Below are 23938 nucleotides of genomic sequence, written 5' to 3' on the forward strand. Positions count from 1 at the left end.
TATGTTGTCTTGTTTTTGAGGTATTACATTTGGTATTTGTATGACCTATACCCATCATAAATATTACATTCAGTCTTTTGAAAAAAAACATCTATTTTTTCTTTCTACACATCTGTATCATGCAGCCTTTTCAGGCACTTAACAACCAGACAGATGAACCCCAAGTTTTAATTGTCTGGATAAATTCTTTATTTTTACCAATAAACAATACATACGGAAAATATCTAAACTGGACTTAGTCTATGTCGCCACTAGTATACAGACTATTCTAGTATCCCATAACCCATTGTGCTATCAGTGATTAAACTGTGCATTCATGCCGTCTTCTGCAACTTCTAAAGTTAGTTAATATAAGATGACATTACATTTACACTCTATTGATGTTAAGATGGCCTTGTATTATTGGAAAATAATGTACATAACATGAACTTCGAGGCCAATAAAAAGTAACTACAAGACTTAATGGATCCAGACATAAACTCCAATGTATGTTCTATTATCAGTCTGGGTTATATTGTCTAACATGGTGTGTTACAGAAAAAATGGAAGTCATAGGAATATACTTATTGTTAAGCTAGTATGATTTGCTAGTTGATCACAGTAAAACATCCCAACTTGTAAATTCAGGTAAAAGGGTCATTCTGGACTTTGAAGTTCAGTCCATCCTTAAAAATGCCCCTAGTGGTCCATAACTGCAGGTGTGAAACTGCAATTACTGCAGCTCTGCATCTAAATCATACTGGTTGGGCCTGATAATGTTTGGCATTGCATAAATGTTACAGCGTGACTTTTATTTTCTTACTGTATTTCTTGACAATCAAGTGATGCTCTAATCGTTCAAACAGTGATGCCTGATGAGATTTGATGAGATGTGAAACATATTATCTAGTATCTAGAATATCTAGTAAGAGCTCCAAGCACTCACTCTAATGTCCAAAAGAAATTTCAAAGCTTTATTACATTTATTTAGCATACAGGGTGTTTGTGATGAGGATTTCTTAATTTTAAATGAAATGTTGAGAAAACGAAACTACCAAAAAAATAAATAAATTCCAATATTTGACTTTCTGGAAAACCCCTGCACTCTTCAATACCAACTTGACACTGGAGAGCACCGTCATATACTATAGACTAAAAATTTTCTCTACCAAGAAATTGCCCTAATCCTTAAAATGACTGAGCACTGTTTGTTATAAACAACCCCCCAGTGAGGAGTAAAAAAAAAAAAATAAAACCTGAATCTCCATTTCTGTGCATCAACAGAAATATAACCATTACTGCACACACATAGTTTAAGGCATTGCAACCTGACTTTGCACCACATAAAGCATTCTTAACTAGCAAGGTGACAGACAACAGCAAGATATATGCATTTAGTTTTAAAAGAAGACAAGAAATGAAATCATATTGAACTGTTTCCTGACATTAAATGACAGAATAGAACTTAATATCTGTTCTCTTTCCTGGGCTGTTTTCATTATAACTGAATATAGTGCTTTGGCGTTGAGAAAGCATCAATATAAATGTGTCTTTTGAGCCAATACAAAAGAATAAACATTTGGGGATTTTTCCTGTTATATACTACCAATTTCTTTAGGGAGATCTGTACAGCATCAAATCCAAATATCTAAAAAGCTCTTTCAAGCAAATCTAATAATGTTCGGTGCTATTCAGTTGCTCTTGTAAAGAGAGCATAGAGATAGGAAATAAACAGTGAAGATGAGGAAGAATTACTGAAACTAAGTACTGAAATGAATTTTTTTTTACTGCAGAGAGAAGCTATGCAAAGGAACAACAATCACAACAAGGTGTACAATTGCAAACAAAATTGTAAAACACTGTATTTGCACGTCTCAGACAAATAACTACTATCAACACACTATCAAAATATTCTGTTGACCAAAACAAAATAACTTACATTTTCTTGCAACTACAAGCTTTGATTTTGTATATATAACACATTATTAAATGTTAATTAAAAAAATGAGAACATGTACAATATCTGAATTAACGGTTAACAGGCTATTTGATAATGTTAAAAGCAAATTCATAAGACACTGAAATAAAGCGTTATCAATAATTGTTTACTTACTATACCTTTCATGTGGTATCATTGTCATGTAAACCAGTGGTCGTCAGTGCTAGTCATTTGTGACACCCTGGTGTAAACCTATTCACTGCTGTAAAAATTATATATATATGCGTTCCTTCCTCCAAATGAATAAAGGGTCACTAAAATCTTACAGTATTAAAACTTCTTCTCTATTTACAGTAAAAAAAAAAAAAAAGTCCCATTGGCGCTTGTTTATTTTTTTCAGTACAAGTCTTTCATATGGTTTTCATAAAAAGGTACCTTAACATATAAACTGCTCTCTTTACGTTTGACTTTTCTCTTTGGTATCTCAGCTGAGGACATATGTTAAGCTGTGTTTTACTCATGACGTGGACGGCTACACAAGGTAAGAATCTGCTATCTCTTCAACATATTTGTTAACACAACTACACCGCAAACTTACACAGCAACAGTTACAATCACAACATTTTGTCGACACAATGTCTTTCTGGTGGGTCAAATGCATCCACTGGACCACAATGAGAACTATGTTTTGACTTTTTTTCATGGTTTTACCAGCAAAATCAGTAATACCTTGTTTAAGTTGAACCAAGGAGAAAATGTTTTTGGTGTCAGTGACTAAGGTAAACAGCAGACTTAAAACTGCTTTTGTTACAGCATCTACAACTCCTTCTAGGTTGTCAAAAAAAAGAGACATTCTGAATGTTTTCAAAGACAATACAAAAGTGTCAAAATGACTTACATTCAAAGTGTTGTGGAGACATTTGCCCATGTTTTCCCCCCAAGCGTGTCTCTAGTCTACTCTCTACATGATCCTTCCTTTCCTAATACATTCATTAGACATGATCACCCAGCCAGCCTTCCAGTACCAGGGTAAAAAGTGCAACACAACAATGCTTCAACCATCAATAACACTCTCAGTGTCTCTCAGTTTTGCTGCCACTAATTGGAAAACTCTTCACTCCAATTTTACCATTGTTCTCAAAGTCTTTTTTGTGCCGTTTGGTGACCACATGTCTCATGGGACGCAACAGATAATTTTTAAGGACATTTGAATTGATTACCTGTTTTGAGGTTAAGTAACGGGTAACACCAAACTTTGCATTTTTTAATTTTACAAGTTTCCAGTATATCTGCTTTAAATAGCATTGCTGAAAAATGGCTTTACTACAAAAGACAGAGGACATGCATTTTAAAGCCATACAAACACATCACTGAGTTACAATACATTGAGTTTCAGTGCTGTAACATTATTAAAGTCTAAGGAATGGGAGGTCCATCGGACAAAAAAAGCATTATCTCTCTGATCTTTATCCTAGGGCAGAAAAGGTATGGGTGCAAGTCATGTTATAGACTGTGCCATCACCTTGAAAATACAGTTACACATATTACTTATCACAAGGAGCTAAACTCTGGAGTAAATTTTTGTATAAAAGCTGATAGATGTGTACGAGTCCAGCATGAAGAGCAAGGAGGGAAGTGGGGAGGAGTTCTGCAAGCTGTAGTGTGTGCAACTCTGGGCTTAGCTGCCCTGTGTCATGTTCTGCATGTGTTTGGCAATGTCGTACACATAGGTGATGTCCGGCCTCTTCTCCGGGTCAGGGTTGATGCACATATCTACCAAGTTCCTCAGCTGGGGAGAGGGACAGGGGGTTGTTGGTTTGGAGGTAAAGAGAAAAATAACAGTCAATGACACTGTAGTGAGACCGAACTGTGGATTTTAAAAGAGCAGCTTCAGAAATGAACAAGCCTCTGCTAACAGACACCTGCTCGTCGTTTAATGAGCTCTTTCCATAATAACAACAAGGCAACAAGTAATCGAGCTGAGACAAAGACACGAGGCTGGGTTAGGGCACTAATCGCTTATTGGTCTGCTGAATCCACTTTTACCTGAGCCCACACACACACACGCACACACACCCACCCGCATGCACACACTGCTGCCACTCCATTGCCATCCGGAGACAGCACTTACACTTGAAGCCGAGCGAAGCGGCTGATTGGAGCAGATAGATAGACAGGCTCGCAGGCGGAACAGCCACCGCCATCATTAAAAAAAAAGAAGAGAATAAAAGATGGAGAGGAAAGAAAAAAATAACATCTACGCGAGGTCGCTATGGTAACCGTCTCCCGACTTCCTGGCCGCTGTTGCGTGGCACCGGCTTGGACGAGTTCTCGTCAGCCGCTGTGCTTATATATGTGTGTGTGTGTGTGTGTGCCTGAGTGAGAGAGAAAGTGAGAAAAAGATGCAAATTCAGACAGTCTGAGAATTAGTCCCACAGAATGGAGATGGAGAGGGGGGGAGAGAGAAAGAGATGCAGATATGTAAAATATTCATGCGCTTCTTTGCATGGCGAGTGGGGTGGGGGAGTGGGGGGTGTCAGGTGGAGGGAGGGGGGTAGTAGGAGTTACTGAAGGGAGGCGTGGGGGGAAGCATAGACGGAGATGGTTAAATGACACAACAAAGATGAGCAGCTGACAGTTTGCTGCCGATCCTTCAGGAGCATTGTTTACATCCAGACAGGCGCTGCAGGCACCCCCCTCATCTCCATCTCTCCATCGCCCTGTCTCTCGCTCTATCATTCCCTCTCTCTTTCGCTTTGTCTCCCTTTCTCCTGGATGGGGGTGACATGTGGGGCAACGCAGAAGCTCAGTGTGGTGTGTGTGTCTGTGTGGAGAGGGAGCTTTTGTAACAAAAAATACACTTGCACAATTGCTCCTGCACATAAAAACACACACACATAAACAGTACAGAGGCTTGAGACACCTCTGCAATTAGCCTTTATCAACCTAATGAAGTAAATCACAATATATTAAAAGCCCTTCTCTCAGGGTTTACTATTAGAGGGACATGAAAAAGGATGGCCACTTAAAATTAGCCACTGTGGACTTGCATATGCAGATACACTGATAGTAGAGAGGAGGGCATAGAGATAAAAGGACACAATAGGTTGATCACTTTTTTTCATTAGGGACTATACTGACCAGTATGTTTCTGGGGTTTCCCTAAGTATATAACATGTAGGCTTTACTTTTTCTTTTTTAAAACAGTGCAGAATGGTTTGCAAAAAGGTTAACGGTGATGTAAAGTATATGTACAGTTGGGAAAAAAAGTGTATAGTTATTGGATCATTGATAGCAAATTTGTTGTCAACAATTCTGATAACTGTTTAATTGTTTAAAAGTAGAAAATGTCAAATGCTCTCAGATGTGAGCTTATGTTGTAACATAGACTAATCTATAAAACAATTCCTTAATTGAACTTACAGTATAAGGGCTGGCACATGGAAAAACACTGGTATGTTCTTTTAAATAGATCACACACACGAGCGGACGTCTTTTGCCTTTTAATTATCAAGCAATAAGACTTTCTGTTTGTAGGAAAACATTGTAGTGTGTACACTTGACTTAATATATTGATATGTAAGAGAAAAAGACAGAAATCTTGGAAAGAAATGCCACCCACAAAAAAGAGGGCATGCAAACACAAAGCCATGCGCATTCATACACACGTCTCTGGCAATCAGCAATAAGGCGATCTTTAACCACAGCCCGACTACATTACATTTCTGTGCACGGGTAAATCTATGCAGAATTACAGCAGATGATTTAACATTTAGTTAGGGAAACATGACACTCCAGCCTATTTAGTTTCACCCAACTTTGTAGCATGGCCAGATGCTTTTGATATGTGCATTTAATTTTCAAACGGTTAAAATCATAGCTGGCCTTTTGATCACAGAGCAAAATCATACAGTACTGTAGCTCATGCAGTTGGGTGGATTTCACTTACATATAAAAAATTTACTTTAATAGTCAACACAAGTCAAAATCAGCAAACTGGCACAGAGAAAGAGAAACCGGTCACGACTGCTTAAAACAGTAGTTCACTTAAAAGATATTAAGGATTTCTTTTAAGTTTCTTTTCCAGGAGTTCAGGAGTTGAGACTATCGTGAGTCCTTTTAAAATACTGAGCAGGTCCATACCTACCTACCATAGCAGTAAAAGGCAATGGACACAGCACTTACCTCCTCTGAGTAGTGATCTGAGGGAAGAGGGGGGTAGTCACACTGTTCTATCTTCTTACAAAGGGAGTAAAGGTTCATCTTATCCCCATAGAATGGACTCTGTAGGGCTGCCATCTGAAATATAAGATATAAGGAAACAGGGAGAGGAAATGTTGAGAGAAATGTGGAGAAGACAAGAGGAAAGTGTGTGAGAGAACAAAGTAAAAACTTGAAACACCCAGTCAAAATTTCAACAGGTGCTACACAGAAGAGACTGTAATGTATGTTACTGAACCTGCACAGTTTACTGCTATCGAGGTATATGACTTATTGATTAAAGTAGGGAGTGCTTGTGAGTGAGACACAAATAAAGTCAGACAACAAGTCGATATGTTTTGTCAACATATCAAATCAGTACACATTTTTTTATGTTCTTTGTAGTGGAATGAGCAGTAGTCCAAAATCCATGAAAGCTTCTCTTAGCTTGTATGTTTTCTTCTAGTTTGCTGGTACTTTCTGCTGCACTGCTTCCAAAACTTAGTGATGAGAATGAGAGGAAATACAGAGTTGAGAAAGGAAGAGGAGAATGTGAGGAGAGGGGTGCAGGCATATGAGAGAGAGAGAGAATTTTTCAGTTTGCTGGAGCAGCGAGGGAACTGTATCCTCTGGAAAACAAATTCAAGCAAGCAGAGCAGAGGAGAGGCAGATGGGAATGGCAAGGAAGAGTGGAAAGGATAAGGAGATTTTGCTGAGTGGAAACAGGTGAAGAATCCCTGCTGCCTTCTAAGAATAGAAAATATAGCATGCCATTTTTGCCAGGCTTAGTGACTGACTCACTTCCTATAAATGTGCAGGCGCAAGGTGATGCCTGCAGCAAACTTGCATAACAAGGACACTAAAATTCTTCTTCTTTTTTATTTCCTGTTTCAGCATTTTCTAAATAAATGCTCATGTTTTGGGTCAAATTGCATGAGTAATGATAAATAAACATGGTTGGAATAGCCGTCAGTGTCTGTGATGATGTTGGAGCTTGTTGACTTGGTTATCATTTATGTATACAGTAGGTGAAATCCATATTCCAATGTCATGCCTTGCACCTGTTCTAGGCCACAAGGCACTTCTGAGCAAGTTGAAATGTTGCTGTACATCTCAATGACTTCCACAGGAGTCTTCTGGACCAATGTGAATATGGATCTAGGACCATTAATGGACAATCAGTGCCATTTCAGGTTTCCTGCAGTTTTGTTGCAGTACTGTGGGACATTTCTAACTTGAATGTGATCTTATAGAAATGTTGTACGTGGTAAATGATGACAAATGGTGATGAATTGGAACAAGAAGCATCTATTCCTAATAAAAAAGGACAAGGCAAAGAAAACAACATGTGTATCATAGTGCGCAGATGACATTTTGTTACACATTATTTTTACTTGGTATTTTTTCCAGGTGTACCGTCATTATTAACGGAGAATGTACAGTATGTGTTTGACAGTCTGTTAATTGGTAGAGTGAAAGAATCTACATATGAATCCAAATGGAATCGTTCCATAAAGAATATGGTAGATTAGTGTGAATGTGCCACCTTCCACAATATCAGACACAAGAAAGACGATATATATGTGTGTGTGTGAATAAGACCATAAAGAAAATACAGGCAGAATAACAGAAGCTGTTTTTTTAGTTACAATGGGGACATATGAACATTAGGTGATTCATTCCTTTGCAAATGGTTGCCTGCCTACCTCAGCATTACACAAACAAACTCACTGGTCATTTGACCAGTGAAGTCACGAGAATTTCTACAACAAAAGAATTTTACCAAGTGAAATTGGCTCACTTTGTTGCATGTAAGATAAGATAGGTTAAGATAAGATGTTCCTTTATTGATCCCCCTTAGGAGAAATTCAAGATTGACACAGCAGCATAGGGCACTGCAGTGCGAAAGAGAGTACAAAAGTGGAGGTACAAGATATCACAAAATAAAATATTACAAACTATAATAGAAAATATAACTACAGATGTAACTTAAATATAACTCTTTAAGATTGCCAAGCACATCACAAACGTGTAAGCGGCTTCCACATTTCAGTCTTCACTAAAAAAGATTTGTCACACAGTGATGATAGAGAGACAGAAAAGTTCTTCTTCCCTATCGGGCAGATTTTGACAGAGTCTCTGTAACAGCTTCCACTGAGATGTCAAGATGACGGCAGCAGGAACTCAGTAGGCCATCTCTCCTCTGGACATAATTTACCACCACACATTAATCCACGCCCTTAATCAAACAATCGCATTAATACAGTATATCCTCACAAAAACACATGAAGTAAAGAAGGAGTCCCTCTCTTTGTTTCTCCCTCTGTTCCAACAATGACTACTGAGACTGGCACAGCAGGAGGTTGACAGTGATGAGATGTGTGAGGAAATGTGTATTCCTGTGTGTGTCAGCAATGATGCTCTATCTGTAACCTAAGATTTCAAATTTGATTCGGCAGCGATTAAGAGACAAAAACAGTCACACATACACATGGACAAATGCGCATACAGCAATGGTACATCCTTGAAAACGCAGATTTTAACAGAGATCTCCAGAGGGATAATGCCACAGTCTTACAGAGCCAGAGTGCTACCAAACGCACCAAAGTGTTGCAATGTACAAAACAATCATCATGTTATGTAAAATGCTCATTAAAACAGGATCTCCTGCCATATAAAGATGTTACACACTAAACCCAACTAAGTATAGCTAATACAAAGTATTTCTATCATTGGAAAACAAAAGACTTTTTACATTGGTTCAGTTCCAACCATTAAAAAGCACGTAAAGACACAAATACAGTACAATATGTAATTTTAAAAAGGACATTAGTACAGATGCCTGAGAGGTGAGATCACATTCAAATGATCTGTCCACTATTTTAAACTACCTGTTATGTTATCATTCATGATTGGCCCTTGATAAATTAAAGACAAAAATAATTGCAACAATATTAACATTAATTTATTCAATTGTTTAAACCTCCAACCAGTAAATCACCAGCAAATTTGCTATTTGCAGCCTATAAATACATCATCAGTCCAGGGAGGTCAGAAAACTATAGATTTTACCATGAGAAATTTACCAGAAAGGTCAATGGACATCTTGCACTTTTATGTCAGTAGCTAAATCACTTTCCAACAAACAGACTGAGAGAGAAAAAAAAACTAGAGGGCAGTGCCAGGCAGAATCAGCTGGCTTTTTTTCAAAAGGGTATGGAGTTGGAATGGAGTGTGCACAAAAATTGCTGACTATTTGCAGTAAAAGTTTACTTCAATGACTTGAAAAGGGATGTGTGGGAAAACACTCTTAATTGCTTTATAACAAATATATGTACACCTTTTAGTACTGGTACAGTACAGGTAGTGTGGATGTCTGTGGGCTTTCCAAATCTATACATTTCTCAGTAAGCGAGACAGAAAAAAAGAGATGGAAACAGAGAGAAAAAGAAGAAAATCAGCCAACTATAGACACCAGGAGGCAAAGGGTTAAACAAGACCCCATCGTATTTTCATGCATCTTCTGCTTTTGACAGATGAAAAATGTCAACTGTCCTGTTTGTATTTGGGAGTTTTTGCACTATTCATCTGCTTCATTAGTGCCTGCTGCTCCTAGCCCCTGACAGCTGCCGGCCCCCTGCTCTGAGCACGCACACACACTCACACACACATGCATACACACACACACTCATTTTTTCAGACTGTGTCGTCGCAATGGGTTAGATGATTGACTCACTCCCTGACCTCTGAGGCCCTGGTGTGTGAGTATGAGACTGTGGGTGTGTGTGTGTGTGTGTGTGTGTGTGTGTGTGTGTGTGTGTATGGTTCATTGATATTCGAAAGACATACAATGCACACGCATGCCTGCTGTCTGTCTAAGGGGTGTGAGCTGCTGGTGGCAGAACACACGCACACCCTTTAAAACACACAGACACACACACAGACACACACACACACAGACACACACACACACACACACACACAGACACAGACACACACACAGACACACACACACACAGACACACACAGACACACACAAAAAAACACACACACACACACACACACACCCTCCTTTGTTCCTCAGCTCTTCTTCAGCTGGCCAGGCTGCACTCTCCCCAGCCCAGGCATGTAAAGCCAGCATCCCTGTCCGTGTAAAAGGTCTGGATGGGGCCTTCCAGCTTAATTAACACTGATCCCGCTCTCTCTCTCCAGCTTCTCTCCCTGTACGCCAATTAAAAGGAGCTGCGAGAGCCTCCCGTCTTCTCCTTCCACCCCCCTTTATCCCTGGAGCTCTTTCAGGCTGGGACTGAAGGGCTTCTCACAAGTTCTCACTTATTCATTTATAAACACACATACGATTATGATGTTGTTCACACATGAAAAACAGATCTACATTTAATATACGTTCTCCTCTTATACACACACACACACACTCTCTCTCTGTCTCTCTCTCTCACACACACACTCTCTCTCTCTCTCTCTCTCTCACACACACACACACACACACACACACACACTCACACACTCTTTCTCTCTGTCTCACACACACACACACACACACACACACACACACACACACACACACACACACACACACACACACACACACACACACACACACACACACACACACACACACACACACACACAGTCTCTCACACTGTACAAGTGAGGAAAGCATGACTTTTTTATGTGCTCACTGGTCCTTAATGTGGTTTTATGATGATATATTAATCAAGGCAATAAGTCACAGTGTAGGGACAGTCATTAAAAATATACCTACACCCAGTGGAGTCATCACTGCTCTACTTCAACACACTAAAGGGAAGAAGAAAGGAAGAAAGACGTGAAGATATAAATGGAAGGATGAATTAAAAGTGCCAGATTGTTCCACTGGGTGGAACTTTTGAGGAAAACACATTCTCTATGTGTTCTTATGTCCCCATCTCACTGCAGCTAAGTGTCTGTATTTGAATTGTGGAACTTAAAGGAATAGTTCAACATATTTGGATATGCACTTTAGTACTTTCTTGCTGAGAGTTAAATGAGAAGTATATACCCCTCTCATGTCTGTCCATTAAATAAGAAGCTACAGCCAGCAGCGTGGTAGCTTAGTTAGCACAAAAACTGGAAACGGCCGTAAGCTAACCTGGTTCTGTCCAAAGGTAACAAAATCATGCTACCAGCACCTCTAAAGCTCACTTATTCAAGTTCAAGCTTCAGTGAAATCTGGTTTGTATAATACGTACAAAAGCTGAAGTGTAAACACAATTTGTGGTTTTACAGGGACTTCATATTTAACAAACTGATATGAGAGTGGTCCCAAAATATCAAAAACTACTCAGACACTAAAGTTTCAAAACATGACTGTGCAGTGGACTCATAAAGATACAACTGAATTGAAGGTCTTGTTCTCAAATGTTATTAATGTTTTAAGCTGAAAGCAGAGCAGAGAAGGAAGGAAGGCACCTGACATATTGTACACAAATGGCCTAGATTTGGCACACCCTGTTAATGAGACTGGTAGGAGGAACATGTATGTAACGTATTAAAAACTACATGCAGTGTTTGAAACAGATAAAAGGATACAAAGGCAAATCCGCAAGCAGCAGGCTTTGTTTGCAAGAACTCCCACTCCCATTTTCAAAAACATATAGAGAGCTAGCCACAGGGCCAACTCATCACATGCAAACGCCAGCTGCTGAGAACCAAGCATTTTTGGGCCTCATAAAACCAACAGCAAAACAAGAGGGGAGGGAGAGGAATAAGGCAGGAGGCATGAGACATGGGCACAGTCAGAGGTATGGATGGCTGAGCTCTTACAGGAAGGAGACACATTCCAGTAAAGCTTTTCAAGATATTCTCCCCCTCTGCTAACCTTTATACAAAACACAGCAACCACAAAATATCCATCCAAGCTGGAGACCTACAGTGTCTGTAAAACGCAAGAAGCGGGTGAGAGTTACTAATGCAAATACGAGGTGGTTTTTCACTGAGAGCAAGAGGAGAGAGTGCTAGGAGACCGCAATCTTATCGATTGGTGTGTGACAAAACCCCCTCCTTACCTTCCTGGTCACCCTGGGAGACTACCCAAGCAACTGCAGCATCCCTGTTTACCACAGCGTAGGGGGTTTGGGTGAGGGGCACAGGGCAGGGTCAGGTGATGTAATGAGGTTGGACACGAGCAGAAAGGGATCAAACAGAATGGAAGATAAAGATAGACGCTGATACAATGACCGGGTATTGACGGATGGACCCTTCGGACCCTAACCCAGCCCCCAGGCACAAGAATGAAAAAGGCAGCCTCTCTCAAATGGAGCTGTTTCACACATAAGGAGCCAAACTCCCTGGGATACACACACACACACACGTAGACCAGCACAATCCACAGTGCCCACTGTATGTTCAGAGTGAAATCAATGAGTACTAGAGGGATCAGGCGTGGATTTTTTTATGTGAATTCCTTATGCCTGAAGGTTAAGTGAGGAAAAGGGAGGCATACGGAGGGGAACATAGCAGAGGGGAGGAGAACAGAGCAAAGAGGAATGGAGGAGAGAGTTTTCAGAGAAAAAGAGGCAAGTTTCCTGACACTGAATGCACTGTGGAGCCCTCTTACCAAGAAGAGTGGAAAGCAAGGGTTTGCTCTTCAAAGAGAATATGCATGGCATGGTGAGCACTGCTCTGGTAACAATAAGGTTGTAAAATCTTTATCTCCACAGGCTCCATGCATGGCTCACCTTGACCTGATGGCTGGAGTTCTGTCTCTGCTCTTGTACCTACAGAACCTTCTCTCTGAATGAGCACCCCCCCATCTTCCTCTTCTCTCCAGCAATCTATAACCCTGCTCTCGCTATTTGTTATTTTCCCCTTCCACTTCTTCCCCCTCTGCTCTTTCTCTCTGTCTAACCTTCTATCTCCTTCTGAAGACTTATACTGCCTTCTCTAGCTTCCTATATTGTTCCCATATAGATTCCTAAACTTTTTCACCTTACATCTTTATTCCTTGCCTCCTGACCTCCTCAGGGAGCAACAAGTCTCCCTCTATTTTTTCACTTTTGCTCTCTAGCCCTCTCCTTCCCTCTCCTCATCTCTGGTCTCCATCTTGCTTTTTCAGTCTTTAGCACAGGCTGTGACCCCAAGCAGCTGTCCCATGGGTGAAACTCATAAAAGATCAATGGACTGTGCCTCATCTGAAAACGTGAAACAATCAATGCTCAGGATGCACAGGCAGCTCTGTGACAATTTCAGAATGAACAGCGTCCTCAACAAACTATTGAAAAAAAAAAACAGAAGTAGTCAAGTTACACAACGGACAGAATCTTCAACTACAATTAAACCTAGCCAAATGTTTGATGATTTCTTTAAAGGGACTTTTTCAGGGTGTCTAGTGGGTTCTGTTTCATGTCATACCCCTCTCTCCTTCCTTGTCTTTATTTCTCTGCTGTCGCTGTCAAACAAGAGGCAAAAATCTTAGAAATAAATAGTGTCCAAATGTTTGACAATTGATTAGTTTTAAATTGAACTAAATAAAAACCTTAACCAAACTCACCCTAACAAAATTAACCACAACAAAATGACTTAATCAAAAATGCTGATGTGGTTACGCAATCATGATAGCTGCAGAAACTATGCAACAGGAGTAATATAAACTTGAGCAATCTGGTTTTTATCAACAGTAAAAGTAGCATCCTCCGTGTAAAAAACACACATATACAACACACACGCACATAAAAAGTACAAAAACAGAATGTGACCTACAGCACCCACCGCTTTCAGCCAACCACAGCCGTGCATTGCCGCAGTGCATTGTGGGGAACTAATTAGCATGAAGGGCTGTGGTCTCTGAGCAACCATGACCTGCAAGCTGAGCTAAAACTTCTTCCTTGCGCGTTCTCCACCTCTATGCCTGAGGCGCTGAAGAGAAGGTGTAGTCACTGGTGCGTTGAAATGCAGCCCAAGTGATCAGCAACTCAGGGGAGTTAGGAGAGAGCAGGGGAGGAAAATGTGGGTGTTTCCTTGGCCGACTGTGTGTCTCTGAAAATGTGTGCGTGCGTTTTCGGTGCATGTGAAGGTTGGCAAGATGAAACATCAGATTGACTGCTATCATCCATGTCTATCATTGTTCTGCTTCTCTCGCTTTCCTCTTTGTTCCCTCCTCCTGGGCTTGTTTCCACTCAGTGTGGTCTACAGCAGAGCCCTGTGGTGTTTTGCTCCTGACTAATCAAACTAGTCAGTGTCACTGGGCGGCCTTATCTAAAACACATGGCCATGTCAGTTCCCTTCACTCCCCGGCTTTTCAACGTTTAGCAGGTTCCCCAGGCTAAAGAGTCTTAAGGCCTCAGCTCCGCCAGGCCACATTGAAAGAAGCAAGGAACAGGAGGGATAGAAGGTAAAGAAATATGTCCATTTGAATACATTATTACCATAAACGTGTGTGTTTTTTATTTCGTACATTAGGACTTGTAGCAAAGGTGAATGTAAATACAGCATAACCATGTGTGAAAGTGCAGGTGGTGTATATATTTGTATATATTTTCTCACAGTAGTCTATTATAGGTGAGGGTGGTTTGTTTGTTTATGTGTGTGTCTGAGCCAATGTGTTCTCATGTCACTCCTACAGTCGACTGCAAGGTGACAGTGTGTGCACATATTCCCATAGTTTACCTCGTAGAGCAGGCATCCTAGCGACCAGATGTCAGATTTGAAGTTGTATCCGTTTTCATGTATCCTCTCCGGTGACATGTAGTAAGGAGTACCCACTGGAACACAAAGAGAGTGAGGGGGGGAGGTAGAGAGAGGAGAGGAGAGGAGGGGAGCAAGAGAAAGGGACAAAAGAGATAGACAGAGGTAGAGAAGGAGAACAGGACAAAGAGAGAGTGAGCTTTAACATTTTGCATTGCAAACCCATGCTTCCCCCAGTTCATCAACATCACTGACACAGTACAGGAAAGCAGGTGAGGAATAGAGGGGGAATCTCAAACTGTGACACATTCAGAGGTTTGGATACTCACTCATATTTCAGCAGGAGTTGAAATGAAAACTAGAATGCACTGCCTCTGTTAATTATAAGTAAGCTCAAGTAAGATTATATTTAATAAAGTTAGATATCATCATGCACACCCGTACAGTGCATGCAATTGTACAAGTACCAGAAAGTCGCATACATATGTACAGCAGACATACTTGCACACACTAAATATACATAAATCAGTTTTGATTACTGGGGCTCGGTAATGATCTGAAACAGTAGTCAGAGAGTACGCCCAGGGAGCAGCGGTGGAGCCTTAAAAGTTGGCCCGTTTCTGGTTCTGGTTTGGAAACTCAAGAATCCCAAACTGCCATGGCGACTGGCAGAGCTCCAGAGAATCAGACCTTCACCCAACTGGACAGAAAGAGGAACCTCAGTTTAACATCACATCCTTAACACACTGCAGGCAGCTTTGGATAGTTGCTGCTTTCTTAGCTCAATCCAACTGGCTGCTTTGCTTTCTGTTTGCTGTGATTTCCCATGTAAAAGTCTATCAAGCACATCCAGCAGAGGTTTTATGTTATTCACATATGGTTAAAGGATGGAAATTTTACTAGCCCTCTAACTGATGCTGAGCAGCTCTCAGACTCTGCTCATTCCACATCCTCTCAAGGAAATATGTGAATGCAGGGCTTACTGAAATATGAAGAAGACATCTACACAGGCTCTGCTAAGTTGGTGTACAACATCCATCAGTAGCATTGCTGCACATAGGCCACACTATTGAGCTTGTGCTTTACATGTTAAAGTAATCAGCATCTTCTTGCACTTCTTATATTTCAACTTCTAAAGTAACACTAACTGAATTACAGTATGATCTAACATTGCATGGTTTTATTTTTTCATTGTTTATGACTTAAAACTATTTTCTACTGAAATTCACTATGCCCAGTTCACTCTAAGCCTGTGGTGTCCAGTACTACGCCATAGGGGGATTCTCAGGTTTTCAGTCCAATCAAACATGACAGCAGCTTATTTCGCTTCCTTCCTCTACAGTTGAGTGTGTACACATTTATGAAAGAAGCTTGTGGAGTAATTGGCGGAATTAAATCTTAAACAGTACTTGACACCACAGGCTGAAAGGGAAAACTAGAGGGACCTTTCATAGCTCTGCTCTGCATGTGAGGTTGAATAAAAATTACGTTGAGAAAGCTGTTGAAGCTCATTTTCACATTGTTTTGGACAAAAGCCTCTGCCAAAGGAATGTAAATGTAAAAGCTGAATTCAATGTAATTTACTGTTTTCTCTTTTTTATTTCTTTACAGAAAGAAAATCTTGAAGAATTTCTAAATAAACCAAAACGCAGACAGTCTTGCCTCAAGCCTACATACAAAATGTGCACTGGGAAACAAGTAGATAGAGCAATGAGGAAGAGTTTTCATAGAGGGTAACTGGTATTTGTTGAGTTTACAAAAGGCACAAACAGCTGAAGTGAGCTGGGTAGGTGAGAACAGCTCTCAAGTGGAAAGAACTCAGGCGAAAAGTCAGCTTAAAGGAAAATGGTAGGAAAAAGCCATAACTGCTCACTCACCAGCAATACTCACATGTACTCACATGTGCGCACACATACACACATACACAAACTCTCCAGAGCCGTTCTGCACATTAACAGGTCGGCAGAAAACTCAACTAATGTAATTGCAATTAATAAAACTATTACAGGAGGGAGCTATTACATTTGAAGTCTATGGGAACTGAAATGAAAGCTAGCACTTTTAATTTTGGTGCAGATCTAATTGGGTTGAGAAAACACACTTTTATCTTAAATGTGTGGTTTTGAATAATGAAGTGTTACCTGTCATTCCAAAAATAATCAGCATCTGCACAGGCAGTTAAGAAGCAAGAGAGAGCAAGTGGAAGAATAAACAGGGGACTGGGGATTGCCATTTTAATTGGTCATCAGGTTGGTATTGTGGTTTGTGTGTGTGTGTGTGTGTGTGTGTGTGTGTGTGTGTGTGTGAGCTGTGAGGTCTCATGGTGCGGTCTGAACAAGCTCCCCTAACATTCATTATTAGTTGATTAAAAAGAATCAGCCTCTCTTATGCTAATAGCTGCATTAAAAAAAAGGCAGCAGCGTTGGGCTCAGGCTCCTTCAGCATGCTAAATTAAGGGCACATTACTTATTCATGCAAATAAATTGAAAGTCATGTTGGGATTGATTTCCATTATTGTGAATGGCTGTGACAACAGTGTATTCTCTGCGAAACAGGGTAATCGTTGTTGTATAGGAGGTGAGATCTAGTATAAGGAACCCCACACTTCAACCCCCTGCTGGATGTACTGTTAAATGAACCATTATTAGTGTTCTTTTAAATACATTTATTGATTTGATTGCACAGCCTTGCTGCAATTTGTCACAGATTTAAACCTAAAGCTTTTATAGGACCGTTCAAACACTGTGAAGCATTTTATAGGAACTTGCCATTAATGGTATAAGCCTTCTGTAATTCGTGCTTTATTACCAGTTTGAAATTTCTCAAACTCTATGACTGAATTTATCATCCAGACAAAGGGCAGGAGTTTGGAAACCTCTACTCTATCGTATTTTAACAAATAAAACGTTAAGTTGAAGGCAGCAGCACAGCCAGAATGGACTTAATCTCATAGTCAGAAGGCATACTCTGGATTCCCTTACATTCACATTAGGTTTTTCTTGGTTTTCTATATTTCCTGCTGAGCGCCCACCCCCCATTTGGCTTTTCACCTACTCCTCTCCGTTTCACGATTCGCTTGCTTGCCTTTATAAGAAAACCAAGTTCTTTATATACATGTTGAAATCGTCACAAAAAAACATCAGCTTCCCTGAAGTCGTTCTGTTTCTTGGTCTCCCTCCTGCTCTCTTCTTTCCTTTTCCTCCCTTTTCCCCGGTACTCATCGTTAACACCTCTCTCATTACAGGTGTTAATTGCAGGTATATTATACTACTTATTACTGCCAATTGGCTAGTCTCTCATTCCTCTGATGACTGCATCAACTTTCCACTTACTACCGTTGTTTTGTTCTTTTTCTCTTTAATCCAGCTCTTGCCATAACCCTGTGTACCCATCCTCGGCACTGAACAGTGTCTAGTGTGTGTCTTTTGCATGCTTGTGTGTATTTTTGTCACTTTCATGTCCCAGAGAGTGAATGTATATGTATCACTGAGTGTGTCTATGCTGCATGTATGCTGCAAACCTATGTGAATGTGCACAATTACCTGCCTCTGAATGCCTGTGCGTGCATGCATTCAAACCCATATGGATATGCACATGAATTTGTGTTGATACATACATCTGTATAGGAGACAAAGAGTCTGAGTGTCTCTCAGTGTGTGCAAGAGTGTGTAAGTGACAAAAAAAACTGTGTGTGTGTGTGTGTGTGTGTGTGTGTGTGTGACTGCAGGCTGCTGAGCGGCTGAGTTGAAAGCCTGGGATCTGACAGGCTGTATGCCTGGACCTCCATCTCATCTCCACCACCCTGCTCAACTGTTCAGCTGGGTGGCTGGGCTCATTACAGACCCACGCTGGCACGCGATTGCACGCGTACACACACACACACACACACACACACACACACACACACACACACACACACACACACACACACACACACACACACACACACACACACACACACACACACACACACACACACACACACACACACACACACACACACACTTTCTTTCTATCCCTCTCTCTCACTCTTGCTTTCCTTTTTTTTCCTTCATTTTTTTGTCACATTGTCATATCCTCTCCTCTTTCGTTCTCCCCTCCTAACTTTTTTCTTTCCCTCTGCTTTCTTTTTTCTCCTCTTTTTTCTGTGTCACTCTGTCACATTCTCTCCTCTCGCACATAGCACATTCTACCTTTCTTTTTCTGTTTCTTTGTCACCCACTCTTCTATTTCTCATGCTCCTTTTTTTCTGACATCTCTCTCTCTCTCTCTCTCTCTCCTCTCACCTTTGCTCTCTCTCTCTCTCTCTCTCTCTCTCTCTTCTCTCTCTCTCTCCTTTGCTCTCTCTCTCTCTAACCTTCGTCTTTCTCTCTGACTTAAAGTCAAGGCACCAGAGGGCAAGAGAGAGGGAAGGAGAAGTGAGGACAAGATAGACAGTAAAACGGCAGCAGGAGAGAAGGATAGGTGACAAAGAAAGACAGAGAGGAGATATTTGACCCAAACCCAAGGGGAAAGCCAGGAACAGAGGGTGGATGGAAGACGCACTCTGGGTCCCTGTGTCAATAGGCCATGCTAACCTAGGGACATCTGCTTCTACAAGATCATCTACTGAATACCGACACCCTCATATATTTCAAATATTCTTAAAAGGATATAAAGTTCAGTGGTCAGCCAAAGGTGATATGAAATGTATCATATCATAACATGCATATTTGTGGTGATTTGTGCAATAATCTAAGGTCCAGTGGAAGGGGTGCTACATGTTTGTGTAGTTTTCTGAGATTAACGAAGCAGTCTTGATTGCTTCAGATTAATGATGAGGGTATTCCAGTTGACCCCTCTGCTTGTGGGGCTGCCAATCTTCTGTCAGCCTAAAGAGGGTGCTGTGGACTCAACATTTAATGAGCAATCACAGACTCTTTTCACCCAGCTCTGCTGGCACTGCAGGCTGCTTAGTTGATAGGGCTTCTGTTGACTTGATCATGTGATTCACACTTTCTCAAAGGCTGGGCTGCTGCTGTACAGGGGCTGAGAATAGCACGCTGTTTGTGGTAATAACAGTTTGACATAGGGAAGTGAGACTGTGCGAATGACAGCGTTTATATTTGTCCATGGAATTTATTTTTCTACATTTTCCATCATGAAGCAGCTGAAATTGCAGAGGGGGATGTTGGATAGCACCTTCACGTACCTCAATAGGCTATGTTGAAACCAGTCTAACCACCTCCATTAAATGATCGGAGCCACACTTTACAGTGGACTTTCGACTGCATAAGCACATTGCTAGTGAAATTAAGAGATTAATTTTAACACTACTAACACAAAATAACAAACAATTTCTCAATGACTACTGTACAAAAACATGATTTGTTGGACTTAAATCTAGAAAATATGCTTTTGTGGTGGCATTTTTCACTGACACTGTTAAGGACAATCTTCAAGATGCCCTGTCTCCATTTCTTAAGACATGTTGGTTTAAAATTGTGCCTTGAACAATGTTGGAATTTATCGTCTTCAACAGTAAATCATTGCCACATGTGACTGTCAAGCCTTTCTACACAAAGGGCAGAAAGCATTATTTTCTATACATAAATTTGATTATTTCTGGAAAGGTTAATTATTTTTCTGGATTAATTCTTAACATTTGTAGTTCACAACAATATATTCATCATGCACCTTCTCTATCCTGACTTTGCAGCATTATCCCCTATGATGCTAAACAACAAAAAGGTGCAGTAGGGCACAGTGATGAAGGCTGGTATGAACAGGCTGTTAACAATTTGTTAATAGGTATGCATGTGTTTTTAACACTAGGACACCCGTGAACTAAAGTAGATGTGTGTATGTGAGTCTGTGCATTTGTGTTAAACCCCATGTCTCCAGTAAAGCGTGGCAAGTTACAGGTTTTCACTGAAAGGACAAAGCTTTAAGCTGTACAAATGTCTATGTCTATTCCTGTGGAAATCAATAATCACTTAAATGTTGTATTACTCTCTTCTTAAAGTTATGGGCTTGACTCCTAAAGATTTACAGTACAAGGTCCATAGTCATTAAACACCTTATGTGTTAAAGAATGCATTGAAACATGTGGTACCAGTCTGTCTGTCAGTTTGTACAGTCACAGGTTTACCACACGCATTATACTAAACCAAAAGGAAGCGAGTCATAATTATTGTGGCAGTTTTGGGCTACAATTCTCACTTCTTTGAACAAAAAAAAAAAAAGATATATGATTTTATTTCTACAAGTGACAAACACACCCATCAATGCCAACAATAACCCTGATTGTTAAGTCGGCTGGCTTGTTTTACGGCACATAGTCACAATCAGAGCTGTGTGTCGAAGGCCTCTGCCCAGTCTTCATCTGTGTTAGGTTTAAAGGTCAAGGCAACAGGAAGTCGCTAAGTGGCCTATGAAGGGGCTGGGCACAGCCGTGGCCAGGCAGTATGACTATATGACACATGGCTCTGGGCTCACCAAGCCTAATGAAACACATCCAGCACTGGGTGATTACTGGGGGCCGCTGTGTCCAACTGTCTGTATATGCATTTGTGTGCTCATAAGAGAAGAGTGTCTGCTTTAAAGTATACACACACACACATACATATAAAAAAAAAAAAAAAAAAAAAAAAAAAAAAAAAAAAAAAAAAAAAAAAACACACACAACGTATAGACTGTTGTAAATTACCTAGCGAGTGAGCGGCGGTCGTTTTGGAACTGAAGAATCTTCCCAGTCCCAAGTCTCCTAGTTTCACTACTCCAGTAGCTGTGATGAATACATTGGCCGGCTTGATATCTGGAGAGAAGTGAGGAGAGGATATGGTGAATTGGTTGCATACAAAAATCAAAATGTTTAAATGCATGAATGTTATATTAGTGACAAAGAATTTAAGGGACAATAATGCCAATGCTACAAGGATATGATCATAAACAAAAAAACAGTACATGTCCACTGTGATGGAGATTAATTTGGGAAAGTTTCATTCTTGGTCTTTGCTCAGGAAACATGATTGTATGATATTTAAAGTGTATTATTGAAAATATTCAATTCAGTTAATGTGGGCGTTAGTAAACCATTTCTGTTGCTTTTTCTAAAGTAATGTTAATGTGACACACATCAGCCTTTGAAATTTACTGCTCTAATATAATTGTAAGCGGCCTTTGAATAGGCAGTCTCTGCTAAGTGGTCATTAAAGCCCAGAGCTCAGGGTTCATTAGTTACCATGTGCCCTAATCAGAGTCAGTCCAACGGAAGTCCAACACCTGTAGCTCAGTGTGTGTGTGTGTGTGTGTGTGTGTGGGTCTAGCAGCCTATGCACATGAATCCAGGACTTTGACTGGGCCCTACTGAAAGCATGTGTGTCCATAAACACTGTGTTCTCTGGTCTATGTGTTGTTTAACACCTACACGTAAGCTTTTTGTCATATGCAACAAGGTCATTCACACTGAAGAAAATTCACTGACTTTATGTTCCATTTTTATTTTAACATTTTTTTTAGACATAATTTTAGACATCCATTGGTTTCAGTTCAATGTAGTAAGCTACTAAAAATGTACTTGCAGAGACTTGAAACTTGTTTGAGACAGATAATCCATCACAGTCAACAAGCTTTGCTACCGCTGTATTATGGTGACGCAGTTGCAAGCACAGGCTATTTTGGTAACTCTCTTAATTGTTGGTACATTAAGAACCACATTCCATTTAATTCCTAGTTTAGGCCAATTGTCCACTAGACAATAGGACCAGTCCCAGGCTGGTTGCAAGTCCCATCGCTGCATTGTCAAGAAAGGGTCAATGCACACCTTGTCTGGGATGTCTCAAACATTATCAAACATGCATAATTTCTGTTGGTGGAATAGGGAAGTGTGTCACCCCATATCAAGGAACTCTGTGCACTACTCTAACATCATGACAGAAATGACTATAAGTGAATATAAAAAGTCTTCTGACAAAACTCCCTGTGGTTTGCTTAAACTTCAGGCTCTGAAAAGTAATTGATTTATGCTAGTGCTTTTCATGTCACAACATTAATAATACGTGTCAATAGTATGTACTTTACATTATTAGTCTAAAACTTAAAAAAAAAAATTGTTAATGTTGGCTCAATTTATAAGTGCACCCTTGTCCATATTGGAGAGTTATATTCTATAAATGTTCTTACTTATAATGAAGAAATAAGCCAAATATGTGTGTAGGTGTATGTTTATGTTCAGTACGTGTGTGTGTACATCAACGCTACCTCTGTGCATGACTCGCCGGGAGTGCATATGTTCGAGAGCACTGCAGAGCTGGACGAAGTACTTCCACACTGTTCTCTCTGGGATAAGCCTCCTCTGCTTCTTAAAGTGCTGTCACACACACACACACATACAGACACACACAGACACACACAGACACACACAGACACACACAGACACACACAGACACAAACAGAAAATTAAACATTAGCATACCTGAAAGACGGAACAAATAAAATATTTTAATAGGAATGGGAAAGGTCTTATGTGGCACGGAATACAACTTTAAGATGGTAGCAAAGTGTTTATGTCTGTGTGTGTTTATACAGCATCCATCCCCAGCCTCAGTCCCCAGCTCTGACTCCACTGTTAATGGAACCCAGACCACTCTCCTCTCAGTCTGTCCCTTGCCTAACCAAGCTCCGTCTCATTTTCTCAATGGCCTACAATGGAAAGCACATGAATTCTCAGGAACAGAGAAAAGAAATTTGTGGTACCTTCCAAAACTCTCCCATCTGGCACACAGCTCTTTTGTTAGGTACAGTACAGCTTTCAGTGGCACAGTGGTTCCAGTTGTTTTTAGTTTAGACTTTTTATTTATTTATTTATTTTGGAGGGCTGAGTGAGTCGTTCTAGATCATCAAGAGTGAGGCCCGTACCCATAAAAGCCACAATGATGACGGGGCTTCAACTAAGGCATAATGGCTTATTGATCCACAGTGAGAATAATCATCAAGTGAGGACAGGAAGTCCTCCTCAAACAGCACGATGGGTACGATTAAGAGCATGCAAGAACTCTGACTAAAAGAAGGATTTTATGGGGTGTCCTCATGGTTCTATTTGCTAAGAAAGAAAAGTCTGGACTTTAGCCAGCTTGGATGCCAGAGTCCTGCACATGA

The 23938-nt window shown here is 40.5% G+C and overlaps 1 protein-coding gene across 3 annotated transcripts in view; it reads right to left on the reverse strand.

Annotated features, from left to right (window-relative positions):
• Window positions 1-939: 939 nt before the first annotated feature.
• Window positions 940-23938, reverse strand: part of nek7 (NIMA-related kinase 7) — a 57796-nt gene continuing 34797 nt past the window's right edge. For all 3 annotated transcript variants that reach the window (XM_051375700.1, XM_051375698.1, XM_051375699.1), the window contains 5 exons: window positions 23042-23150; window positions 21489-21596; window positions 14783-14877; window positions 6104-6217; window positions 940-3707 (listed from right to left, as the gene is read on the reverse strand). In XM_051375700.1, the coding sequence (XP_051231660.1) occupies window positions 3597-3707; window positions 6104-6217; window positions 14783-14877; window positions 21489-21596; window positions 23042-23150 (537 nt within the window). In that variant the 3' untranslated portion in view covers window positions 940-3596. The remainder of the gene's footprint in view (window positions 3708-6103; window positions 6218-14782; window positions 14878-21488; window positions 21597-23041; window positions 23151-23938) is intronic.

Source organism: Dicentrarchus labrax, unplaced genomic scaffold (assembly GCF_905237075.1).
Source record: "Dicentrarchus labrax unplaced genomic scaffold, dlabrax2021, whole genome shotgun sequence".
Taxonomy (NCBI): domain Eukaryota; kingdom Metazoa; phylum Chordata; class Actinopteri; family Moronidae; genus Dicentrarchus; species Dicentrarchus labrax.